This window comes from Leptosomus discolor, chromosome 2 (genome assembly GCF_034619465.1).
Source record: "Leptosomus discolor isolate bLepDis1 chromosome 2, bLepDis1.hap2, whole genome shotgun sequence".
In the NCBI taxonomy this organism is placed as follows: Eukaryota; Metazoa; Chordata; class Aves; order Leptosomiformes; family Leptosomidae; genus Leptosomus; species Leptosomus discolor.
Window position 1 is genome coordinate 16,245,926 of NC_141392.1, and position 26,778 is coordinate 16,272,703.

Sequence of the window (26,778 nt, forward strand, 5' to 3'; positions counted from 1 at the left end):
GCAGGGGTGAAGCTGACGAGGTGCCCAGCTGTGAGGGAGACGTGCTTCCCTTCGGGCCCACGGCGAACAGAGATGGAGACCGGGGGTGCGGGTCGCTGCCGGTGCAGCGGGACTGGAGCGCACCGGGGGCTGCGAGGGGCTGAGCACTGGCGGCACTCGTGACACCCGCCGGGGGCGGGGGGCCGGGGGTGGGGGGTGGGGTGTCGGGCGGGGCCGGGGCGGGGCGGCGACAGCGGCGGGGCGATGGCGGGGATGGCGGCGGCGGTGGGGAAGGAGCGGGCGGCGGCGGCGGGCGCGGGGCGGCACGGCCGGGCCGTCCCCTACCTGGGCCAGGATTTCGGGGCGCTGCGGAGGGAGTGCCTGCAGGAGGGGCGGCTCTTCCAGGACCCCTCCTTCCCCGCCGGACCCACCGCCCTCGGCTACCGAGAGCTGGGGCCCAGCTCCTACAAGACGCAGGGCGTCGTCTGGCGCAGACCTACGGTAGGGCGAGGGGGGCGTTATGTGGGGGTGAGGCTGCGGCAGCTCAGGGCGCTGGGGGTGTCCCTTGGCCCCGGGGTCCGGGCGGGCAGGGTGATGTGCTCCATCTGGAAAATAAACAGTAAAGAAGCCGTTCACCTCTCCGGCCTGAATTCCCGGTGCGGACGAACCGCTTGCTCTGGGGCTGTCGCTTCGGGTAACTCTTTCCCTTAGCAGAGCCGAGCTGACCGCGATGCGGAGGCTTCCTGGGAGCCCTGGCTCAGCCCGCGCCTCTGGCTACCGCAGCAGCCCTGTCTGGCCACGGGAGCCCTCGGCTCAGATGGTCTCCAGGGAGCCTGGGCGTTTCTGAAATACCCTGATGTAGTGGGAGGTAATAGCAGAGCGGTGTGTGCACGCGTGTAAAACCACAGTGGACCTCCTGGCACTTACCACTGTGAGATGGCTGCCCACGAGCTTTGGTCACCAGCTCCCATTGTCACCGTGCTTAGTGTGTCTGGTGCCCGCACTCATTCCTGACCTGCTCCATCTCCGTGGCATTCTGCTCTGGTCAATCGCTTGTTTAAATTTGCTGCAAGTGGGGCCTTGTTCCCTCCCTTACCTGCGGATATATGTAATGCAAGGCTTGTTTTGTTCCCAGGAGCTGTGTTCCAGCCCACAGTTCATAACCGGTGGAGCCACTCGCACAGACATCTGCCAAGGGGCCTTAGGTAAGAGGCAGAAAGCTGCGTTTTCCGTGCGGGTGCTGCCCTAGGACACCACAGTTCATACTAGGTTGTAGCTCGCTCCATAAATACATCCTTTTGCATCCTACCACCTCTCTTTATATCAAATCAGGTCTTTCTTGCCTTTCCTCAGCAGCTGCAGGTAGGGACCATGTGTGTCTGGCCACTGAGCACAGCCTTGCTGTGTGCACAGAGTAGGGTTGACACAGACTGGTTTCCTGATGGCTTTTCTGATCACTACCAGTTCCTTTCATGCCTGCATCTGTCTGCCTGAGAGTAGCTTGACTAGTCTGCTTAGAAGAGCAGCTGGGTACGTGGTGGGGTATTTCTTTCCTCAGTGGGAGAGTGTTCTGCTGAGCAGGAGGGACTCCGTGAAACCTGGAAGGATGCAGTATGGAGAAAACAAATTACATGAAGGGATTGCCATCTGCTTGCCAGCTGTCAAGGAAGACAGAACAGGGGTATTTCAGGAAGGATGGGCTAGCCCTCTGCTTTTGCCATGGTGGCCACTCAGTTTGTGCAGTGGCAGCCCCTGGGTCAGCCACTCTGGAGCAGCCTCGGGAGCTGAAGGATTCAGTGGGAAGCAGGTTGCTTAACCTGGTTGTGTGTGTGCAGCCATACTGGTTTTGAAACCTCTTGCCTGCCAGAAGGGGTTTTAGGCGAGTACCTCCATGCCTCTACTCCCAGAAGGCAGCGTGGAGGCTGGTGAGGGGGGCAGCTGCAGGGATGTGAGAGGAAACAAGCTGAAGTGGAAGCGGTGAGCATCCTATTTATGCCATAACTGTAGGGAGGGAGAGGGGTTCAGATTAGAGTGATAGTACAGTCGAGGGAAACCTCTCAGTGTAGGGAAGTGTGACTCAGATGTGCCATGTATTGTGCTTTCACAGCGGGGTTGGCAAAAGAATGAAGTTCTGTTTGCTTTTCATCAGCATAATATTAGCTTCTAGTCCCGCTGCTGCTAGTTGTGTTTTCATGTCCAAAAATGTAACGGGTAGAGAAGCTTATTTCACATGTTTTATGCTTGTGTTTTCTTTCAGAAGTTATTCGGGTTGGTGCTTTAACAACTAGATAGAATTTGTGTAAAAAGACCTGACAATGAAAAATACTTAGATTGTGAAATTAGTTCTCCTCATGCCCCAGTACAATCTGTGGCATGGACTAGGCTACATTGTGACATTGGTGAAGTCCTTGGCATGTCACCAGCTTCCTTCGTGTGTTCTCTCTTTGCTGGATATCACGTCTCCCGCCACAACTGATTTGTCATAAAGCATGTCCCAGTGCTTAACACGCTTGCCAGACATCTGTCCTCTTTTTTTCTCTTTATTTTTTATTGTGAAACCTCACAGCTAAGGCATAGTTCAACGTGATATTGACAGTTTATTGTAATGCCATTTCAACAGCTGGCATTTTGCGTAGATGCTCGTTTCTGAAGGCACTTACTTGCTTTCTGCCTTCTGCAGGCTTTTCTATCCAGATGTGTGGCAGCAAGAGTGCTGTAATGAAAGATTTGTAACTTGGTTTTCAAGTTGAAGAGTTGCTGTTGCTAATGCCAAACTTTGTTTTAAATGGATGAAAGCATTTGGACCAGTGCCACCAAAGGATATGAACTGACTCGCAGCTACTATTATTTTGCCTCCTGAAACAATGTTTGAATAGGAGGTTATTGGTGTTCTTGTTGGTATTACTGTTTTCACCATGGCTAAGTACTGCTATGACTCGCCCTGCTATCTTCTTAGGAATCTGGGCAGGATTTTGGTGTTGTGTGAACATTTAGTGATTGATTAAAAATTAGATGCTGTTGGTCTTTTCTCTGTATAGCTGCTGAGTTACTAAGAGCCTGTATTGAATCTCTGCTTTTTCACACTATGAGGCTAGTAGATGTGCTATATAAATGCTGCTTTTTGTGTGCGCGTGCGCGTCTGCCTCGTCTGACCCCAGCATTTGTATCGATACATTTGCTTAAGCTTCCATTTACTTGAACTCTGTGTGCTGACACTGATGTCCTGTCACATTTTGGGATGTCACAAAGGTTGCACTGGAAGATGTCAGGTGCTCCTGGAAACCTGTACTTTTTTTTAATGTTGCTTTTTTCCATAGGAAGCTTTTGTAGTCTGTTTATTCCCAAAAGGCTTGATCGCAAAGCAACAGACCTGTGCCCATGTGGAGTTTCGTTGCTGTTTCTAAGCCGTTCAGATCATCTTAGAGTACTGCAGGACAATTGAGGTATCCAAAGCGCATGCACCCATCCCTGCTGCAACAGGCTTCTTGGCAGGGGGTGTGTAACCAAATGGCTCGGCTAATGAGCGATAGTACAGATGTCCCCTTTAGCCCAGGAGTCTTTGGTCGGTGGACCAGATGCAGCCTATAAATTTGATCGGTTTTCACCTGGACTGTATGATATTGCAAAGCATAAAAGGCATAGCTGATCATCAGCACAGAAAAGGTTGTCCCCTCACCAAGGCAGCGGTTCATTACGTTCTCCAGACACCAAAGTTCTGCCCCTTGGCCTTTGGATTATCCTTTATTCTGTTTTAGTTGCTTTTTAGGAGAAACTTTCAAAGGCGAGTATTTGGAGTTAGTTTTGCAGCATTGGAGCTGAAGTCAGTGATGGTATTTGGCTCAGAACACCAACATATGGGATGCGGTGACTCATTACAGCAGAGGAGAGGAACCAAAGCCACTGCGGAGAGGAAGCTTATTCACCCTTAACCGCCTTCTTTGAAGGGGGTGTCACCATGGTATCACAACACTGGGGCATACACAGCACAGTATCTCTTGTCTGCTGCTTAGACACAGGTATCTCCTCCTTACATAAAAATGTGTGGAAAAATAATGAATTGAATAGAATGAGTTTAGAAAATTAGATACATGGTTTTCCCACACTGGCAACCACTCTACTGTAAGTGGGTTGCCACAGCCTCATGTTTCTAACCAGAAAACTTCCTGGAGTCCCATGGTGTTAGTATAAATACATTGAGTAGTTGTTAATCTATAGCTATGAGTTTTAAAATATGACACATCTGTGGCTGGCTGATTGTACATTTTTCCTTTGACGCCATACTCTTACACGGGCTGTGCAGTGACCAGAGGAGCTGCCTCTTGCTTACAGCCCTCAAGGTGCTTCATGGGGATGCTTTGCTTGTCTTTGCTCTCCAGAATGGCCAGTTTTAAGCCCTTATGGCTATTTATGCTTGCCGTGCAAGTACGTTTTTTGTAACGTCGTTGTTTATAACTGGAGATTATGTAAATGCAGAGATGGATGTATAGGAATAGGTAAAACATTAATAGCAGCAAAAAGAAAGTGTGACACGCTAAAATAGTACTACTTGTTAATATATATAGACTCACAGCCTGATAATTCCTTTTTCTGATAACCTTGTTCTGCCTATTGTATTGTGCTTTTACAAAAATTCTCTGTGGTTAACCTAGCCTCACTAACCCTCCTTTCAAATTCTTCATCTCAATAACTTGTCTGTTAGCCTCCTCTTGGACTTCCCTTCTATATCAAAGGAAAGTCACTGTCAAAACCCTTACAAAAGTACCAGTTCTTATAGTTAACACTATATGGCAAAGACCCTGCTCAGGCTTACTTAGTGCAGACTAGAACTCCAGGTATTATCCCAAGATCTGTTTTCATCCAGGCTTTGAATGATCAGGTCTACTTTTAGTGATGCATGTTCAGAAAGGGAGAGATGATATCCTGACTGTTAAGCCCTTCTAAATGAGCAAACCAAAGGGTGGTGTGTCTCCCATATATGCTGCATCTGCCTTTTAACCTCTCAAAGACCTTGCCCAGAGCTGTCAGAGTTAAGATCTATGTTTGTCTAACTCCAAATTCTCCTTAAAAACCAGCACAAAGTTCAGTCTGCTGTTTCTTTCTTTTCATGTCTGCCTCATGGAACAGCTAGAGAGGAAAGGAAATTCTTTGTAAATTCTGCTTATGGGCTTAGAGGTCCCCTGGGGTGCGTTTCTCCTCTTTGAACTTAAGTGCTTCTTATCTACAGGGGAAATCTGACTCAAAGATGTATTATAGCGTTAAAGGGTGTATGCTCTTAATCAAGATACCTGAGCAGCTTCTTGACCAAAAGGCTTCCTGAGCTACTGTGGTCATGTCGAGTTGTTCACTTAATCTTTCTGTGCTGCTCGCTGCCTTGTTTATGAAATAGAAATGCTAATATTTCTTTGGAAGAGTGCTGGGACAGCTGCTCTCTGAGCCAGACTTGCTACTAATTTAAATCAGCGTATTTTTTCTGAGGGTAGTAACACCAGAATCAAATGCTCTGAGGGTCTCTGTGAGCAGTCAAGTAATGCTGTGGAATGTGAACTCTGGTTTCTGCTGCAGGTTGAGCAATTGAGAGGAAAAACACCTCCACAGCTGACTGTGAACGAGAGGCATAGGGCATGCCTCTGAGCTGTGTCCACCCACCTGACAGAGCATGCACGAAGTGCCTTCAGCTCTGCCTGCAGCTTTGTTGTAGAGGCCGAGAGCAGTATGGTTTTACCCAGCTGTAGCTTAGGTCTAGCACAGTGGTGCTGAGCAGGCTGCATTGCTCTCTTTTTTGGGTTTATCTAATTTAGTCTGAATGAGAGTGTGGTTCTGCCTAACCACGTGAAGGCATCCTAGTGGTCTAGGTAAGCATACCTGTACTGGTTTTAGTCTAGCTAGTGTGGGTCTGAGATGCCAGAGACTCACTTTACCTCAAAGTTGTGCATGTCTGTCTGTAAAAGCCTTGCAGAGAAAGGGATGTGTCCTGGCGTTGTTCTGCTGCTCGGACAGGCATCTATCTGCATGTTATCGGTTATTTGTCCTCTGTGCTGAGAGGAGACCACTTAACCTATCGGTTTATACATTTGTGACTGCTCATGCTTGTTCCCAGTGTTCAGGATGCTTTGAGGTTGCTGTTTGTTAGAAGTCTCACTAAGGCTTGCTGACTTTTCCCAGGTGTGAATGATTGTTCCTGCTGGAGCAGGAACACAGTGGCACAGCAGGGAGATTGAAGATCCTTGCTCTTTTCCTTCTGGGCTCCTGGGTGCTAGAAGAGGAGTATTTGTGAGGCAGGCCAAGGGTTATCCACCTGTGTGCAGTGCTGGGGTGGTGATGGAGAGTGCTCAGCTCTCCTGCCGTGTGTGCTTGTCCAGCGCACACGTATATTTACGTCCATCCCCTTCTCCCACAGTGTCTCTGTACAAGATTTCTACTGCCAAATACATAACAACCTACTGCTCTCTTGACCCAGAAGAGTCCTGTCACAAGCTGTGACCTCCTTTAACTCAGTAAGGTGGCAGAAAGACTTTTTTATCTGAGTTAATGAATTGACTTGCTGTGCGATGAGTGCCAGTGGGAGAAAAACAAGTTAAGGAGTAAGGAGTGGAGATGATATCATAGTAATTCAGAGGTAGTGCGGTCTTAATTCAGCCTGACCCCACAAAAGCCCCAAAGTGCCAGGGCTGTTCTCTAGCAGGGAGTTGTCACTTGGACTTGAAGAACCCCAGCTCTTGTTCAGACACTCCCTGTTTTAGTGACTTAATAAAAACAGGGATCCTCAGTACAGAAGGGATCTCTGGGCAGTCTCTCCCAACTGATTACCATGTTGTCAGGTTTGTTTGAAGACTGCTTTGGTCAAAAAAACCCCAAAAAAACCCCACAAAAATAACTTTGTGTGGCAGGCTGTGTATGGGAGAGCACATTATCTGAGCTGAACTAAAGTTGAAGTCTCGTTGTTGCCTTTTGACCAAAGAGTTTGTTTGTAAAGGGTAATTACTAAAGCCCTTACACGGCTGGGGGACGGAGGATCGTGCTGTTATTTGTAGATTAGCCCATTAAAAATGTCTCTTAGTATCTTCTGACCCCAGTCTCTTTTCCAGCAAGCACATTTGCTGTGCTTGGCAGTGCCTCTGAAGGCACCATGGCACCAGAGGGTGCACAGCTCGCAGGGAAGAGGGTCTCAATGCTGTGAAGGAGGCTGTAAGAAGAGTCACCATTTTGCAGGGTGAGGTGGATGTGCTGTCACAGAGGAGGGAGGGGAACATCCTTGTTGCTTTATAATCTGTCACAAGAGAACAGCAATGTGACTTTCCGGTTTGAAAAACTTTTCTGACACGACAATTTCTCCATTGCAGTACAAGCGGCCAGAGGCAGGGCTGAAGGGAAAGTTTTATGTTCGGTTCTTCTCCTCTAGATTATGAAATAGTAAAAGCATCTCAGGTTTTGAAATTATTCTGCAATTTCACATCTTCCACCTCCTGTGAGGTGTGAAAAGGGCCATGGGACAAATGTCACTCACAGAGCTGCTGCTGGGGATCAGCTGTGAAAAGTGATGAGCAGCCTGGAGGGAGTTGCAGGTTCTTCTTTATGCTGTCTCGGTGGTGATGGATTTGGGTCTGATGGTGGCCCACAAGGGCTGCTTTAGTTAACTCTCCCTGAGACTCTCCCATTTGGATCGCAGCTTCTCATCTGTGAGCTTTTGACCCTTTTCCTATAGGAGAGAGCTGACTGTATAGAGACCGCTGCTTTGCTGGTCTCTGACTTGCTAGCAGCTGCAGCTGGTTCATGTTTCTCAAACCTGCAATCTTACACATGCTGCAGGACCATTTTGTGGGATCTGATGTGTAATACTGGCTTTCCTGTGTTCACAAAGCAAGGCAACAGCAGATTTGGTAATGGCAATAAGGAGTTGTGTGTTGGGCTGTGGGAGTCAGAGGATCAGGTGGGTTTTTAAATTTCTGATCACCTTGCTTAATGGGCTGCAGGAAACCCAAGGCTGAGCAGAAAGGTAACCACTGTGTTAAAGTAACACTGGTTTCTGAAAATAATTACAAAAAATAGAGTTAATGTTTATATAGTTGTGGTCTCCTTCTCCCTCTGCTTGGTAGGAGACGGTGTGGAAAAATACTACCTAGACAGCCTGGGCCCTGGGGCTCTGGTGCAGGCTCGGTGTATGTTGGCCCCATCCCAGGAAGGGTGAAGAGGTGTGTGGGACCTGGGAACAGCGCCTGCCTTCAGACCTTTCCTGACTCTCTGCTGACTAGTGCCAGAGACGGGATGTGGGACCAAACAGAGGCCTCTAGCAAGGGCCTCCAGAGATGTATAAGGTGAAAGGAGCTACTGTTCGGTTGGTGGCTGGCAAGAGACCTTAGAGGGTGCTCGTCCGTAGGATTGGTTTCTAGATGGCAAGTCAACAGGCATTTATTAAACATGGAGGAGGGAAAGGAAAAAAAAAATATGCTTGAGAAAACACTGGCCTTTTGAGAAGAAACTGCAGCCCTGAGTACCTGTGTGTGCCCCCAGGCCCTGCTCTTTGCATTTTCCCCATGCTGCTTCCTAACCTGGCGACACTCAACTGAATATTAAGTTTTCTTCCCAATAGTCCCCTCATGAGTGATAACTATGGTTGTAGATCATAAAAAGCCACCTTTTACCTTTTTTTTTTTTTTTTTTTGTGACTTTGGTCTTGAGGAAATGCAACACTTGCCTGGAAACGGTGGGTATTTGTGTACATATATTTGATCTGCCTTAGAGGTAAAGTGATGGGAGGGATCATCTCATCACAGCTGAGGTGATTTTTGGTTATAATGCACAGTCCCTATGCAGTACAAAAAGTAAAGCTTGAATAATGAACAGTGTCTTTTTTTCTTTCTTTCTGTGTTTTTACAGGGGACTGTTGGCTCTTGGCCGCTATTGCCTCTCTCACCCTGAATGAAGAAATTCTGGCCCGTGTTGTTCCCAAAGACCAGAGCTTCCAAGATAAATATGCAGGAATTTTCCATTTCCAGGTAGGTGGAAAACAGCCTTCCCTCCACACAGTGCTGTTTTCCAGGAGCCGGTGTGGCTGGCTATGTCTACATGTGTGGTGTTTCCTGGAACACTTTGAGGGTGAGAGCCAGGCAGAAAAACGGAGATATCCAAGAAAGGTGATGGTGGTGGAAGGAAGAAGACTGCTAACCAAAGAGCTGAGAACAGAGACTGTCTTTGTGGTCCTTCCTCTGTCAGCACATACAGCTGAGGGTGTGCACCCCTGAACAGAGTGGGTGAAGCTGGCTGTGAGGAGGATTGCTGTTCCTCTAGGAAATCGGTGTTAGCAGATGAACGTCCTGGTGACCCAAGTGCACAGCATGGGGGGGTGACAAGGTGTTTGTGCTCTCTTTCCAGTTCTGGCAGTACGGGGAGTGGGTGGATGTCGTGGTGGATGACAGGCTGCCCACCAAGAATGGGGAGCTGCTCTTCGTGCACTCAGCGGAGGGCAGCGAGTTCTGGAGCGCGCTGCTGGAGAAGGCGTACGCCAAGTGAGTTCAGGCCAGGCTTTCACCCTACTCAAATCTGCCAGTGCCTTTGCTTCCCCATAGCATCCTCAACTGTACTGATACTATGCATTTAAAATGTCAGCCTAATTGATTAGCCTTTACAACTTTGGGGTATCCCACAATGGCTGCTTTACTAAAGTTTTGCTGACAGGTGCTTGAGGCAAGTAGCCAAAAGTACCAGATTTGTTGCTAGCCAAGAAAATAGCCCTCCCATCTCATGGCAAGGCTGTTCCTAGAGTGCTGTCTTCAGTCACCGGGGCCTGGGAAGGTCTGTTTCATGTGTTCTGCACACCTTGCAGCTGCAGTGCTTCAGTGTGCAAAGCACACCAGTCCACGTGCCCTGGTCTCTGTTCAAGGTGAAGATGCTCAGATCTGAATTTCAAGTTTTGGAATGGTCAGGGAGGATTTCTGCCATCTAACATTACTATTTTCAATTGAGTTAAGAAATTGAGCTAATTTAGATAAGCTGAAAATCAGACCCATAATTTTCAAAGGGATTGAAAGACTATGTGGAACTAGAGAGGCAAATTGTTGGCTCTTGATATTTTTTTTTAATTATTCTTTTTTTCTTCAAATAGTGATCATGATTTTTGTCATTGATATGACCGAACCTGAAACCTGTATACATGATCGTATAAGATTTTATGCTGGACTTTCCAAGTACAGAGGTCTAACAGGCAAGCTGAATGGGGGGGATGTTCATAGCTGCTGTGGTGCTGTTGAAAGCGGAAATGCTGTGACAGTTGGCACAACTGAGTGCCCCTTTCCAAGAGATGAGGAGAATAGGGAACCACGTGGTTGTGTGTATGAGGAGAGAAAAATGGGGATCCTGACAGTTTTGTGTGTGTCCGCTTTCGTGCAGGCTGAATGGATCTTATGAGTCTCTCTCTGGTGGCACCACCACTGAAGGCTTCGAGGACTTCACTGGTGGAATTGCAGAATGGTATGAGCTGCAGAAGGCACCACCCAGTCTCTTCAAAATCATCCAGAAGGCCCTTCAGAAAGGCTCTCTCCTTGGCTGCTCCATTGATGTGAGTTAGCAGGTTTATTGCTGGACGCTCAGCTCTGGCTGTGCGTGCAGGCAGCTGGGGGACGGACCTGTGCTCCATCCACAGGAGGTGCACAAAGGCTGTTGGTCCCCTCTGCCTATGGTTCTCTGCTCTACCTTGTGCCTGGAGAATTTGACCCAAGAGTGTGACCCAGGCACATGCTCTTGGGGGGTTATGTCTGAGAACAGGTTGAAATATAAACTTTATTAGTTCACATGGAAAAGCTTATTGCCTCCCTTGTTTGTTTTTTTTTTTCTTCAAGACCTGAAGCTTTTGCTGTTTCATAGGTTCATGGTAACAAATATAACCTCCACCGTTGTTCTTAAGAAAGCCCGTAGTTTGGCAGCAGGTTGGTACAGACTGAGTGGGTTTGGACAGAAAGCTGCTGCTAATGGCTCCTGCAGTCAGATGCTCAGAGGTGGCAACCTCCATCTTTGCTGTAGCCTGTTTGTCACACAAATTGTGCCAAAACATTCCCAGAAAATCTGGGCTCTGTTCTTGAAGCAGGAAGGCTCAGACTGTTGCCAGGCCTTTAAAAGGTTTTATGGAGAAGCATGTTGTAAAAAGTTGAACCTGCACAAAAGAAGGAAAAGAGGAGCTTTGGCCCTGCCTGCAAGGACTCAGCATTGCTTTTAGTCTTACTGAAATGAGTCTAAGTATTGTTACTGTGATAATCACCCTACTCCCAAAAGAGATTACATCTTAGTTATGTCTAAAGGGAAGGTAAACTGTTTACAAGAACTCCATTCATAATTAAATTCAAATGTTTCCTCCCATTTTTCAAGTTACATCAGAGTCATAGGAGAGGGAAGCTTCACAGCAGGAACAGTACTTGGTTAATGTCAGCGTGCAACTTTGCAGCACTTTTCGGGGACTGTTTTACTCGTTTGCGTTTAGATAAGAATCTGACACCTGGATTTTTGCCCTGGAATGATACAAATCTCTTGTTGGGGGTGGGAGGGAGTAAATATATTCCATTGTTATTAAGTGCTGACAATTTCTGTATTGTAAACTAATTATTAGTGAGTTTAGCCTTTGAAAACAATTCTGTAAAATCTTTCCTTCTCTTCTGTAAGAGAAATAAAGACACAGAGGTTAAGCATTACATGGAGAGTGCACTGTGGGGCATTAATAGAGTGTGAATTGACAGCAGGTATCCTGTCTGCTTGGTCTCACCCTCTTTTTTTTTTTTTTTTTAAGCTTCAAATATGCTTGTTCAAAGATCAGACACTTTCTGAAATGTAGGAAGGCAGTGACGACCACAGGTTTCATAGAGGGTTCAGCATTACAGCAAGATGTCAAGCAGTCACTTTCTAGCAAGAAGTGACTTTTCTCTGCAGTATTTATAGGCCGTACTGCCCAAGTACTGTAATGGCCACGAGAAAGTGAGAGGGTGGTATGCCTCCAGATACAAATGGTGTCCAAAGTGCAGCCTTTTCCCTTTTTCCCCTGCATGGCAGGTCCTAGGGTGGTGGTGCTGGGGAAAGGAAGGGGAACCTCCCACCCCACTGTGGAGCTGAAGGGGTGTTTTGACCTTGAAGCAAAGCACTGGGGCTTGCTGGAACTGCATGTGATCCCTGGTGATGCCTGGGCAGCCTCAGGCTGGTCACCCCCTGTGTTCCTCCTGGTCCCTTGAGAACATGGAGTTGATCATGCGTATTCGCTTTGTACAGCATTTGGAGATGCACGAGAGGGTATCCATCACACCGAGTGTTTTAGAGCCAGGAGGGAGCCGTGCTGCAGTGCAGGGCTTCTGGCATGCACCTGGTGCCATGAACGTGGGCTCCAGGAACTCCAACACCACCACGTGTGCTGTCTTCCCCTCTTCCCTGCTCTGTTGCACAGATCCCTCTCGTTGCCTCTGTGCAGCAGCTAAATCACCCCTGCAGCCTCCCAGCAAGACGAAAGCTCCGTCAGAGGGGTCAGCTTTGCTTGGTTGGATCCCCTGCGTGTGGGAAGCCATGCTCACTGAGCTTCATTTCTCCTGCAGATCACCAGTGCGGCAGAGACAGAGGCAGTCACTTCGCAGAAGCTGGTGAAGGGACATGCGTACTCAGTCACTGGGGCAGAGGAGGTAGGTGTGCCACCCCAAAGGGGTGAAATGCAGTGAGCTTTGCACGTGACCTGGGCCATGGCAGCCACAAATTGCAAATTCTCCAGTCTCACCCACATTGCCGAATTAGGTTTTGAGTCCCTTCTTTCTGAAGAAATACTGGTGTGTTTTGGATAAATGCTAACTTCACTTCTTGGGAATTTGACCAAAAAAACCCCTCTTTTTCCAAAAGCACTGCTGTTTCCCGGTGAGCAGCGTGGTGGGGAGCTCTGTGCAGAGGTCACACTACCCTCTACCGGTGACTGGCCTCCTCAACACATTTCTCTATAGCAGGCAGCACTGTAGCTTAAACGCACAGCAAGGTGTGCAAGAGATGTGTGCCAAGGAAAAGAAAAAAAAATTACTGTCCCTTAAACGCCTGCTGAACAGCGCCTTTCAGCAGGGCCCGGTGTTTGAATGCAAGGTGCCTGTGCAAGAGTAGGTTACAGGCAAAGATAATGTAAGTGAAAACAAAGGAAGCAGATCATGGCGTGTAATAGACTTTTGGTTACTTTGCCGATAGTCGTTCCTGAAATAATTTCTGAAGCTTGAGAGTGAGGTGTAGAGAGCTGCTGACATGCTGTAGTTTAACCTTAATTCACAAATAGGCGTTATTTAGCCACGCTTTTCCTTTGGAGATATGTTCAGGCTTCTTAAGGATAGTTCATCTTGGGCACTGGAGCATCGTTTCTGGACTCCATGCTGCTGCTGCTCTGTGCAATTTCCTTCACTTGGGGCTCTGGAGGTGCACCAGCTCCTTCCTCAAATTAGTGCCATGTGTTCCCCTGGAACTCATACAGTTTTGGCTGGCCTGGCCTCAGTGTGTGCAGAGATCAGCAGATAACAAGTCAGGGCCTTGGCGCAGTCCAAGGAGGGGCTGATGTTGCTGTGCTGCGGGGCATTCATGTGGTCAGAGGGGTTGTGGCCAGATGGAGTATCCCATCTCTTGTAACAGGCCATCTTTAGATGGAGGGGGGAAAGCATTTGAATGTGAAAAGGCAATTTATACATAGATGACAATGTTGAAGAAATATCCCCTTGTACCAGCTTTTTGGCAGTCCTGTAGCAGCTTTATGTTCTCTTTGTGTGAAATCCTATCAGAGGTAACTGTTTTAGTGGCACAAACCAGACATTTTGATTATCCGGAGCTTTGATTTCTGCATGCTACAAACCTTCTCTGGACAAGGTTTGGTGCGTGGAGCTCATTCAAAACAGGTTTGAATTCATGGCTTTTGGACCAGATGAGCGCACATTTGTGTATGTACACTTTAGTGTTTGTGTAGCACTGAGGTACTTACGCTGTCATATCCTTTAATTCACATAGAAAAGGTGAAAGGGAGCACAGTGCTGGCTGAGTTCTTGGGTAACTCTCCATACACTTCTCATCCCATCAGGTGACCTTCCGAGGAACGGTGCAGAAGCTGATCAGAATCAGAAATCCCTGGGGGGAAGTGGAGTGGACTGGAAAATGGAACGACAAGTGAGTCGATGGTTTGTGTGTTGCCCATAGGCTTTTACTGCAGGGGTATGATCATGTTTCTGCTATCACAAGTCTTTTCCCTACCTCAGATTCCTCTCTAAGTCGCATTTGAATGTGATGTTCCCTCTGAGCTGTTTGAAAGAAGCATCCCGCTGCTGTCATCTCCAATGTAGGCGTCACAGCATGCGGTGGCCTTCATGCAAACACCTGCCATCATGTAAGGTGCAGTCACTTGGTTGGTGGTTCCTACAAGCCTCTCTGTAGTTTTTGCTTCTTTAACGGCCCAGGTTCAGCAGTGAGCTACTGAAAACTTACTTTCTAAAAGGACTTTAAAAAGCCATTTCTGTATTTTAATTCTGCTGTGGTTTGAGACCCTGGAGCTGCTATCAGCTAGATATTGTAGAGTATTGCAGTCACGTGGAGCTGTAAAAAAGTGAAATTGTTGTGCCAAACCAGCTACATTAGGATTTAATCTTTAGTGTAACCTATAGTTGATGTGGGGCTGTCTTTCAGCTGCCCAAACTGGAATGGCGTTGACCCTGAAGTGCGGGAGCGGCTGACCAGGAGGCATGAAGACGGGGAATTTTGGTAAGTAGCACTGGGTTTCCATTCAGGATGAAGGGAATGTCTTCTCCTCTGCTTTTTTTTTAACACAAAATAACCTTTCCCAGTACATTCTCCAAGATGAGTGAGCAAATTCACCCCAAATCCTACTGGCAAACTGCAGTGGGAGAGAAGGAGGATAGACAAGGTGGTTGTATAGAAAACCTGTGCATCCTAAGGAGACATTGCCTGTGGCATTGCCTCCTGCAGGATGGCGTTCAATGACTTCTTGAGACATTACTCCCGCTTGGAAATCTGCAACCTGACTCCAGACACCCTGGCAAGTGACAAGTACAAGAAGTGGAGCCTGCTGAAGCTGGACGGAAACTGGAGGCGAGGAGCTACTGCAGGGGGCTGCAGGAATTACCCAAGTAAGAGCACATGGTCACCACTGTGATGGAGAAACACTTTGTGCTTGTCCACTTCTGTGGGCAATTCTGGGAGCTGGTTTGGAGTGGCCCATGGAGGAGGAGGACGTACCTGGGATATCCAGGACTGAAGTCCAAAAAGTGCAAGTGTTTGGGATATGTGGCTCCCTGATGAGGGTTTAGTTGTGGTTGTAAAAGCTGGGAGTATTAGTTTTTCCTTCTCACAGCTGATTTTGGAAGTCAGAGCTGCATCTGTCCTAGCTGACATGTATGTATCGGTGTGGTTGCTTTCAAAGAAGCCTCTAAACAGTTTGCATAAATCCACTTCCCAGATACTTTCTGGACGAATCCACAGTATTTAATCAAGCTGGAGGAAGAAGATGAGGATCCTGAGGATCCTGAGAGGGGCTGCACTTTCCTCGTTGGCCTGATTCAGAAGCACCGGCGGAAGCAGAGGAAGATGGGAGAGGACATGCATACCATTGGCTTTGCAATTTATGAGGCAAGTGAGGCAGTACAGGTGCATGGGAGGAAAAGGAAATCTCGCCCAATGAATGAGGTCGTGCAGGGCCCAGTTCTCAGACAGGGCTTGCTACCTAAACTCAGCTGGGTTGAGCTAGACACCAGCTGCAGCAAGGAGAAGTCTACTTAGACGTTTAGAAAATCATCATCCACCAGAACAGCGGTCAAGCACAGGGACAGGGACCCAGAGAAGTGATGGAATCTGCATTCCTGGACATATTCAAACCTAGACTAGACAAGGTCCTGAGCAGCCTCGTCTGATCTTGGCCTGGCTTTGAGCAGGGGGTTGGACCAGGTAGCCCGCAGAGGCTGCTTCTCACCTGTAATATTCTATGCTTTTGAATGGAGGAGCAGAAAGAGTATTTAAAAAACTCTCAAAATTAAACGTGCCAAAATCCAGTCTGACCTTCGCTTGTCAGGCTGTGGTGGAAAGCAGCAGAATGAGCAGCCGTGGTAGGGATGAGATGGCAGCTGGGACACTTGTCCTAGCTTGGGGAGCGTGAACCCAGCAGCAGAACTAGCCAAAACACCTGTAAAACTCCTTCTGCTGAACAAAGGGTTGGAGATGTGTCTATGGTGACTCCTTCAGCAAGACACTTTGTTCAGAGCTGCAAAGCAACAGTGTTTAACTGGTGGTGAAAATAGGACTAATGGTCTTGCTTGCGGGTTGCTCTGTAACTGTAGGCAATATGTGCGACTGCTTGCTTTCTCAATATCCCAGCTTTGGAAAAGCTTGTCAGAGAACCTGGTCCCCATAGGCAGATGAGGTTTAAAGCAAAGCTAGGTCCCCTGAACCTTTAAGAAAACAGAAAACAGCATTATTGTCTTGCTCAGCCCCTGCCTCCTTTCCTGGTGGTGGAGCAGTCAGGGGGTGAAAGAGAAGGTGGGAAGAAACAGTAAAGAATCCGAGTCTACAAAAAAATATCACAGTGGGCCACAGGGTAGAGGGTCTTAGCAGGAAACCACAACCAGCCTGGCTGTGTCTGTGCCAAGCTGTGCCCATGCTGCCCTGGGTGAGCCTCACCTGCCTCCAGGATGGATTTGGGAGCTGAGCCAGCCATCAGCGTTGGGTGACGTGGACTCAGAGTTCACCTTCCCCCTGCAGCTGAGTCTGTTTTTCAAGAGTGTGGATGTACCTGCTAACCAACGGTGAAACGTAGCAGCCCTGGAGCTGCCCTTCAACAAGCAAATAATTCTCTTCTTTTCTCCTTGCAGGTGCCCCCAGAGGTATGTAGCATGCATTGGTGGTCAAGGTGCAATGTTTGGGATGAATGGCTTGTGGGAAGAAGCAGTTCAGAAGATCCTCCTTCACTGCAGGACAATATTGGCTGTGCAGAGTCTAAAGCTAGAGGTCATTTATTCTGGAAGGGACCTTCAGCCCATGTTGTGTTTTCAGAGCGTCGTGGGTTGGGATAAGAGCTCTCTGTGCTGCAGAAACTCACCAAAGCTGCTCTTCCACGGGTCTTCTCCCAGCCCAGACCCACATCTGTTCCCCCAGAACACAGCTGCTTTTCTCAGGTTTGCACAGAGTTCATGTTTGACATGTAACTAATATTCCAAGGAGATGTTTATTTTCATTTCCCTGAGCAGCATCTTCATTGGTTTCTCCCAGATTCTAACTGTGGGTAGCTAATAGCATGCCCTGGGGATCAGAGAGGGGTGGCAATGCAGCAATGTCTATGCACCTGCAGGCATATGCCTCTGAGCTGTTGCTCCTCAGAGGAAGGAGTGAGGTTGAGCAAAGTGCCCAGGTAACTTCATTCCAGGGCTTGCTGTACCTGTGAGGATGCATGCAAAGCAGCTGGGGCACCTTGTGGCTCCTGAGGCTATGCTCTAACCAGCTGCTGCTATGTGAAACGTGGTTTCATCAGGAAAGGAAATGGTGATACCAGTTAATTAAATTTCATAAGTACCTTTTGAATGACCTAGCAGTACTCTGTCAGCCGCTCAGCTCTTACCCCAGTGGTCCAAAAACCTGATTTCCATAAAAAAGACTCTAGCTATAGTCCCGTGACTTTTCTTTTTGCCAAAAGGTGGAATTTTATTTCCCAACATGGTAGCAGGTCTGACAGGTTTTGCATTCTTAAAAATTTGGGAGGATGGGAAGGGGGAGGTTTCTGAATCATGCACATTCCTGATGATTGCTTCTAATGCTGAGACAGGCCACCTGTAAGACTCTGCGCAGAAAAGTTTGTTGTGGGAGATGTTACACTCCAAATATGCTTTTGTAATGCATAAAGTTTATTTTATTCTTAGAGCCCTCCATAAGCGGGCCCTCTGCTTTAAAGCAGCCTGACCTCAAAGGCAGAGCTCTGAGCTGCAGCCTCCTGGTGGCACCAGCTCTGGGGACCAGAGGGACATGGGTTGTAAGCCGTCTCAGGTTAAAGAATAGTTGGTGGAAGAGTTTGCCAAAGTCTTTACACACTGTTCATCATCTGCAAAACGTAAGCATGACCCGGATGGTTTATTGAGATGATCTGCAGACTGTGTTTGCAGCCGCACTCAGGAGTAGTGTGGTGCGATGCACCCACCCCCTTTCAGTTCTGTTGAAGGGGTGTCTCTTTTTTTTTTTTCTTTTTTTTTTTCCTTCCCTCCATACAAAACTAATTGTCATATCCATTACACTTTTAATTTGTGAATGCAAATACATGCAAACTGGGATTTTTTTCTCTTTCTTTGCCTTTCGTAAGTTTTCTGGCCAGACAAATGTTCATCTGAGCAAAAACTTTTTCCTGACCAACAAAGCAAGAGAGAAGTCAAACACCTTTATCAACCTCCGAGAAGTGCTGAACCGGTTCAAGCTCCCTGCAGGAGAATATATCATCGTGCCCTCGACCTTTGAACCCAACAAGAATGGGGATTTCTGTCTGCGAGTCTTCTCAGAAAAAAATGCAAACTCCACGTATGTAGGTTTTTTTGTAACCGTGCAAGAGTGGTCTGGGCACGTGGGTGATCTCTGGTGCCTCTCGCAGGCATGGAAGGATGGAGCAGCCCAGGCCTGGGGAACATCGGCTTCCCACAGGGAGTGGGAAGGGGGGATGTGCAACTCCCCTTTGCGGATGGAGTTGTGGCAGTTCTCATTCATCCCCAGTCTCCCCATGTGCGATGGAGGAAAGTTTGAGTAAAGTTAGCAGGAAGGAATGGTGGAAGAAAAAAAAAAAAAGTTGTTGATTATTATTATTATGTTACCACCAGCAGCCCATACTGGGCAGACATTTTTAGTTACTGGGCAGTAGGCAGCTGGGTGCCACAGCACAGGTTGGTCTGTGGAGAGGAGAAAGCCCCAGAGGGCGGCAGGCTGGGTCTCCACTTGGGAGACAGAAACATGTGTGCTTTCGGCTGTCTGGGAGCACCCTGGTCGCAACAAATTGTCTCACACCTTTGAGATCAGGCTGGAAAAAAATTCAAGATACTTGCTCAACCAAATGATACATTTGATAAAATTAAAATGGGTTTTAATGGAACCGGCTCAAACCATACCATTACCTGTGAAGCTGTGGAAAGATTTAGACATGTTGCATCTTAAAGAGCAGCTGGGCTGAGGCCTTAGGAATTGAGTTCCCTAATTCAAAGTAAGCAAAAACCTTTCTACTATTCTGTAATCTTTCATTGTGTCATTCTGTAGCTGTGAGAAAACTGGGATGTCAGTTGTGTGAAGGTACATTCAGTTTTTGATGGGCCTTTAGCAACACTTATGCACCGTCTGTAGGTGTGATGCTCCCACAGCAGCTGGGGGACACCGTGAAACACTTCTCCTTCCACTCTGGCACATCCAAATGACTTTAAAGCTCTCACTTTTTGCTGTTTTAAAGGGAAAAAAAGGAGGGGGAAAAAAAGTGTGACTAGATAAAGCTTGATTTGCACCTGAGAGCTTGGTCCTGGGCTGAGGTCTGTAGGCAGTGGCACAAAGTGACCCAAAAGGTTATGTCTGACTCAAAATCCTGTCTGTGGCTCTGCAGGGCATTGCACAGTTTCTAATGTGTTTTGAAGCTCTTGTTGCCATAGCTGGCAAAATACTGCTTTCACTGGTGGTATGCAGTGTCTGTGGCTGATTAACCCAGTAACTTCTGAACACTCATCATTATTCCTGTAATTTAAAGAATCTTTCTTTAACTGAAGCTTGAAGGAAGGGTATCAGAAAAGTGACTTGTTTTGGTTTTAATATTGATTTTTTTATCTTTCTAGGGTTATAGATGATGAAATTGAGGCCAATTTTGAAGAGGTATATCTTAACTTAAATGTTTTAAATTGAGATAATTTTGTCATAAATAAGTAGGATTGGAGCGCCTGTTCCCTGTGCAGGGCAGCGTTTCTTTCTCAGCACTCTCAAGAACTGTTGTCCCCCTTTGGATCTCCTTCAATATCCCTAGTTGAATGTCCAGCAAATGGAAACATCGTAAGCAATAATGGAAACACGTGTTGTCCTTTGTCCAGAGTGGTGAGCGGGGGCTGCCCAATTAGAGGAGACGAGGTACTCTGCACAGGTAGCTGGAGCCACAGGACATTCCCTTTGCTCTCCAGGAGTGCAGCCCTTTAGCCACAGGAGTGGGGTTTTTGCACGTGATGATGTTTCCATAAGTAAGTAATGGCTCGCCATATGTTTAGTCTTGCTGGAGCTGGGGGTGTTTTGTCTGCTGATGCATCTACCCCTCTGTATGACTCTTTTTTTTTTTTTTTTTTTTTTTTTTTTTTTTTTTTTTTTTTTGCAAGATGAGAATTTACGTTTTGCTTGCTTTTCTTTAAATGAAGACAGCTAGTCCAACACTCAAATAACAGCAGAAGCAGTGAAGGTCTGAATTGATAGTGCTTTTTAAAATAAGATAAAGACTTTTAAATTTTATTTTTTGTAGTATAAGCCATTGCAGAAGTTCTTAGTTCCTGCAGTGTTTGCAATGCCAGCACTTTGAGGCACCCCTGAGAATAAAACTGATTAAAATCAATGTAAAAGCACTCTGTACCTTTAACTTTGCCATTTAAATTGTGGTTTACTATGGTCAAGGAAACGCATTAAGAAGTTCTCAGGCAGAAAATTTCCTCCTTTCCATATTCTGTTTCTCTCTTCTAGACTGAGGTCAGTGAAGATGACATTGAACCCAGCTTTAAAAAGCTTTTTGGACAGCTAGCGGGAAGCGTGAGTATTTCTCTGTTAACATCTTGCTGGTAGCACGGGTGAGTGGGTAAGAGAGACGGCTCCCCCAGGATGGAGTTTCATTCTTGTGCTGAGTCAGATCTCAAGCATGTGCATAATTGTGCGTGGAAAAATCTGTGTAGTTACCCGTCTGCTTACACAATGGATTTGTGAGTGCTCCTGGCGAGCAGTCTTTGCTCTCTTTGAACTGCGGGCTCGACTTTTATCTCTGCAGGTCCCTAATTCTGTCCTTTGGGCAGAGCATTTGGTGCAGGTGCATAGGTCCCTCTGTGAGATGATGAGGGCTGGGCTGGGCCTTCTCCCCAGGCTGCTGTCAACCGCCCGGGCAGACCCACAGCCCTGTGTGCTAATGCCTGGGAATTGGTGGTGCTCTTGGGAATGGGAGGTGGGGAGAGCTTACCACTTGTGTTTCCATCCAAGGGAAGCGAACTCCAAGGGATGTTTGAATTTGGCCAATTCACCCAAAGGAGTCAGAGGCTGCTTATGAGACGGTGTCTGCAGCTCACTGTGAAAAACTTGTTCTCCTCTTTTCTGCAGGATACAGAGATCTCCGCCTTTGAACTGCGCAACATCTTGAATAAAGTCATAGCAAAACGTAAGTACCTTCCTCCAAGGGTTGGCCACCAGCAGGTTTTTAGTGTGGCTGTGAGAGCACAGAGCACACCACTGCCCTAGGCAGAGTCAAAGCCCTGGGCTCTGCCTCAGACCTGCAGCTTGGGTCTCTGTAGGGCCACGGCAACGTGCTATTTCTGCTTCTTCAGAGGGCTGTAGAAACGCTGGGGCTGTGCCTGCACTGAAGGTGTGTTTCACGGGACATGTGCTTTGGCAAGGTGCATATGGGGGCCTTTTATCCCAGCATCTGCTCCTGAGAATTGGCTGCCAGGAAGATGGACAGATTTGATTTAATGCCGAATAGTAATCGAGAGGAGGTTTTGCTGCTACTTTAGTATTGAACTATTCAGGATTCAAACAGAGCCCAGCCAATGGTCTGGGGTGTCCCTGAGGAGACGGAGGAGAAACTTTGAAACTCTGGGCTGTTTTCTGTTAAGTGATTCAGAGCTTGGCTCTGCATTATTTTCCTTTCCATTAAACAGCGCTCAAGAAGTTACTGTCTCTTTAATTTCCAGAGTGAAATCTTAGCCAGGTAGCCAGGACTCTGTCATACATCTGTGTGCACCAGCCAGTTAGCAATGGCCTATTGCTCGTTACCAGGCTTGATTTGATGTTCTTTCCTGGCATACAGCTACTTACCACTGACCTCCCTGGGTCAGAAGTCCACATTGTCCACAAAAGTGGGCCCTTGTCTTTGCAGGCATACAATAAGGGCAGGAAAGCTTTCTCTCTCTGTCTCTTGCTTCTGTTAGCACACCTACAAACTAGATTAACTGGGCTGTTTGCTTGGGGAAGCATCATGGTAACTTTGACCCTAAGCCTCTTTGTCAGTTGCAAAGGAAACCTCTGATGACACAGAAGCAAATAAGGGCTGATGTGTATACACTGGTTACAGAGCTCCTGAGCTGTTTGAGAAGGTGCTGTGGTACAGCATGCAATGATAATCCTGTCTTTTGCTGTTTCTTTACAGGCCAAGATATTAAATCTGATGGCTTTAGTATTGAGACGTGCAAAATAATGGTTGACCTGTTAGATGTATCCTTTACGGCTGTTCCTAGATGATATTCTTCTGCCTGTGCTAAAGTAGGTGAGCTGCCTTTGCAGTGCTAGGTCCATATTGATGTACTAATGACTCCTGAGGTGGAGAAGCTGGTGTTACCCTGGTTCCCCTGAATAAAAATGGTAGCCCTTGCTATTACTGCTGACATGTGGCATATGCATTATCCCGGGCAGCGGGGAAAATCCTTTATCAGACAGGACAATCTGCTTTGAAGCCCTCCCAGCTGCTGCGTGTTCTGGCTTAACTGGTGACAAAGTGTGTTTCTGCTGGGAAAAGGCACCTGGCTGTCAGCATGGTGTGGATAGCCTTGGCTGTACAGTTTGAACGTGCACTTCACTGCTCTGTTACCTGGCTGGAGTTGGTAAGGGCATTGTAAAGCCATGAGGACTTAGCAAATAGAAAATGAGGGAAACAAATACAGGGAGCAGAGAGTATGCTGCATTTTAGGAGCCTTTACTCCTAAGAATAAGGGCAAAAATGTAGGATGAAGGATCAAATCTAAGAATAGTTATGTTCAGTTTCTCCATGCAGTGGGAGTTGAATTGCATAGTTAGAAAAAGAGAAAATTGCCAAAGCAAAACAACGCTCTGCTATAATTTGGTGTAAAATGCACCAGTCCTTGGTGACTCCTTAGCAGTTTTTGGGAGTGATGCCATGACCAGGTTCTTTTGTTAGCTGTTTGTGTGAGAATTTAAATTCTCCAAATAGCAGGCTTGGTTGTGGCTTTTCCTGTTTATAATCTAGACTTAGGACTCATGCTCCTGTAACTGCAGGGGTTGAACCAGCTACACAGAACAAAATGGCATCATCTTGGCTGTTTTGTACATGTATTGAAAAGATAGAGAGCTGCCAAAGGAGGAGCAGAAAGATCTTGTGAGCTGATCGCAGTTTAAATGAATGAATCATCTTACTGATTTAGAAAGACATCTTGCACAACAGTTGTGTATTTAACAGCATGAGTCCTTCAGAGAGGATTTGCACCCTTTTCTTAATTGCAATTTTTTTAAGTATTAAGTCACAACTGCCCATGTGAGTAAACCCAGCACAGGGAGGGGAAACCCCTTTTCCTTCCCTCCAAAGAGATTCCCTTAACTCAAAGAAGAATGACGGGAGTGGTAAACTGGGACTGAAGGAGTTCCACACCCTCTGGACAAAGATTCAGAAATACCAGGTAAGATGCAACCTTTCTGGGAGAACATGCAATAAAACGTGGAGGTGGCTGTAGCCTGACTTGCCTCATGCAATGTGTACAGCCACACTTCCCAAAGCAGGGACTCTCACTTCAGCTCAAAATGCATTTGTGTCCTTAGTCCCCTAGGTTTTGTCCCGTGGTGTCCAGGGGTGTGACTGCTTGTCCTTCAGGCACTGGGGTGAAGGGCTGAAGGAGAAGCTGCCTCTCTTCATGCCTTGCTCTCAGAGGGCTTTTGGTCTTGTTTTAACTCGTGTCCAAATATGTTTAGCCCTCACACTTGTCAGTGTGAGTTTGGTGTCAGTCTTGCTGCTTTGGTAGTGATAGTGCCATTTTGCCTGGGCATTCAAGGAATTCTGCTGAGTCTTTATCCGCTCTGGCTGCTGCATTAAAATGACTTAATGTCTAAAGCTGCTTTTAGATAAATGTGGAGATAAGTACCTAGTCCTCCAGACCAACATTGCAAATCTCCTAAGTAACACGTAGGCTGCATTTCAAAACGTTTGACTTCTGACAAAAGGCAAAACATGCTCTGAATTATTGACAGGTTTTAACTTTGGGTTTTGCGTTCTGTAGAAAATTTACAGGGAAATTGATGTGGATCGATCCGGTACCATGAATTCATATGAGATGAGGAGAGCGCTGGAAACAGCAGGTATTTACATTGGTCTGTCTCGTTTTAGGATTTTTATCAGTTTCAAGCTGTGTTGATAGATGTTCACTAGTCTCCTGTATATCACTTGTAAGCTGAAAAATCCTGTGTTGTCAGACCTGAAAGCCTCCATTTAACGTAGATGCTCAGCCTGGGCTCTTCTCTTTGAGTAGCAGTGTCTTGCCACACAGGCACACTAACAGCTTCTCAAAGGAGTGACAGGTTTGCAGCTATTTATTTTTTTTAGTGAGCAGCTTTTGGAGAAGCACAGATAACTGTAACAATCTGGTCTCACAACAGCATACCAGCGTCTTTCGATGAGTCTCTCTGGGTATATGTGGGTTTGGCATAAGCAGGTAAAACCAGGGTACCGTGACCTAGGGAATAAAAGTGGCTTGACCAGGGGGTGACACTCACAAGAGCATTACAAGAGTCAGTTTGCTACTGCAACCACTCAAAAGCAAATCTGAGTTACAACAATGAGGGAGGGGGTTATCACAGAGCCATACCATCCCAAATTAACTTACTGATGTTCTGGGGCCATCTGAAAGTCTGTATTTGGGCTCTCTGGAGCTTTCCCCTCCTCTCCCCATGTAAGATGAGGCAGCATTTCTTTTTTGTCCCAAAGCTTAGATACACTTTGGAAATAGAGACCCATTTGCCCATAGAAAGCCACTGCTTCATCTCAGGTCTGAGTGGGCCAAGTCTGGCAGCCCCCTTGTCACCCAGGGAAGGACCATGAGCTGGAGCAATTGGCCACGTCCCCTGGAAACAGGAGTTTAGGAGTGGGAGGACACCCAGCAGGAAGAACACACGTGACCTAGTCACAGCTCTAAAGCACTCCAAGTAGAGAAGGGGGTGTTGGGAGTTTCCAAAATGGAGTTAAATAACTCTTAAAATTTGAGAATTTAACAAAAAGTAGCTAATTGAATTTCTGGCATTGTATACGGTTGGGGTTTTTGTTCGTTGGAGCTTTTTGCATTTTTTTTTTTTTTTCTTCCTCTTCTCTACTGAATCCTTGACTTTGTATTTTCAGGGTTCAAATTGAACTGCCAGTTACATCAGATCATTGTGGCTCGTTTTGCTGATGAAGACCTCATTGTTGACTTTGATAACTTTGTCCGGTGTTTGATTCGGCTGGAAACCTTGTTCAGTGAGTACACGCTTAATCCCCAGACAGACTCGGTTGCTCTGTGTTTTCAAGTCTAGGATAATTAGTCAGCAAACTCTGTACTGGAATCAAAGGAACTTCAAAGCTGAGCTATAAATCCAGCAACCCAGTCTGCACACTCCTCCTAGATTGAGGAATCGGCCTTTTAGGCCAGGCTGCTGAATCAGAGTCAGGCAGTCCTTTATGCAAACAACAAAATGTTGATTTAAAACCAAAAAATCAGTCTAAACACTTACAGATTGTCAAATAGTGTTAATATTACAGACTGAACCATTAAAAAAAGTTCAGTCTTGTTCTTGCATGTGAGCATGCAATGACTTCAGGGTGGCCCTTTCTGGTTTGGGGTGTGAACTGTTGTCATATATTTTAGAATTTGGAACTAAATTCCTTTTTGATCCTGAAGAACAAGGAAGAGGAAGACTTTCCAGTTAGTTCCTGTATTCATCCTTGTCTATCATCTCTCTGTTACCACAGAAATGTTTAGGAAACTGGATACTGAGAAAACTGGAACAATAGAATTGAACCTCATTAATGTAAGTTCATTTAGCTCTAAACCACTGTCTTCTTTCTGGGGTGGGGGAGGAAGGGGTTAACGGTAGAGACTGTCCTGCTCCCTTCCGACAGATTATGGCTGGTTGTACATAGTCACAGATATGCTGGATTTATACAGCTTGTGTAGTTGTAAGCAGTCATGAGAAAGGTTGCCCTTTTCAAAGATGTACCTACATCGTTTTGTGTTCTCTAACACACAGGCCAGGTTCCTTGAACCCGATGCCGCTTACCGGCAGTAATTTTGGCCAATACGTACGCAGGCTTCTTCCTTGCCTTTCCTGTCAACAACAGGGCAAAATGCAGGTGGAGCACTGACCATGTCTGCCCTGGAGAAAGGACTAAGTTAGGAGAAAACTACCCTCCTACATGTGTTCAACTTGCTTATTATGAACATAACTTATTTTTAGACCCACATGAGGAATGTGCAAATCATCCCAAAACTCCTCTGACTTAAATGACAGCACAATTTAAACCATTTAGGAAAGATCCTGAAATTACTTCTGTAACAATAGGCTTTCTTCCTCATGACAGAAATGGGAACATGCATACTTGCTCCAGGTATTTTTACTAAACTTAACCTTGGGCCGTTCTCCTCTGTTTTTATAGTGGCTGTGCTTTACTGTCATTTGAGCCCCTGACATCATCAGCTCAGAGACCTCAAAAAGAGCAAGATCAGGTGAAGATAATCAAGCAAACATACAAGTGATATTCTAAACATGAATGTGCCTTAACTTACACATGGCAAATTTTGCACACAGTTATAAGGAAAACATTCTACT

General features: G+C 46.6%; 1 protein-coding gene across 2 annotated transcripts; it reads left to right on the forward strand.

Moving 5' to 3' along the window:
- The first annotated feature begins 207 nt into the window (after positions 1-207).
- On the forward strand, positions 208-26,629 carry LOC104350930 (calpain-2 catalytic subunit). 2 transcript variants are annotated; one of them, XM_086460642.1, is made up of 21 exons: positions 208-480; positions 1,115-1,184; positions 8,854-8,972; positions 9,349-9,482; positions 10,363-10,531; positions 12,540-12,623; positions 14,036-14,121; positions 14,635-14,709; positions 14,935-15,095; positions 15,425-15,594; positions 16,830-16,841; positions 18,305-18,516; positions 19,800-19,836; positions 20,680-20,745; positions 21,301-21,358; positions 22,346-22,410; positions 23,538-23,606; positions 24,201-24,279; positions 25,313-25,429; positions 25,922-25,980; positions 26,606-26,629. In XM_086460642.1, exons 1-21 carry the CDS (start codon positions 244-246, stop codon positions 26,627-26,629), a joined length of 2,103 nt encoding a protein of 700 aa, XP_086316768.1. In that variant the 5' UTR covers positions 208-243. The 2 variants fall into 2 exon arrangements, with proteins under 2 accessions (XP_086316768.1, XP_086316767.1); XM_086460641.1 differs by lacking the exon at positions 16,830-16,841 and having other exon boundaries at positions 244-480; positions 15,425-15,606.
- The last annotated feature ends 149 nt before the right edge of the window (positions 26,630-26,778 follow it).

Coding starts and splice junctions, on each gene's coding strand:
- LOC104350930 (XM_086460642.1), top strand. CDS start 244: ATGGCGGGGATGGCGGCGGCGGTGGGGAAGGAGCGGGCGGCGGCGGCG. Junction 12,624..14,035: donor CAGTCACTGGGGCAGAGGAG/GTAGGTGTGCCA, acceptor TCATCCCATCAG/GTGACCTTCCGAGGAACGGT. Junction 24,280..25,312: donor GAGAGCGCTGGAAACAGCAG/GTATTTACATTG, acceptor TTGTATTTTCAG/GGTTCAAATTGAACTGCCAG.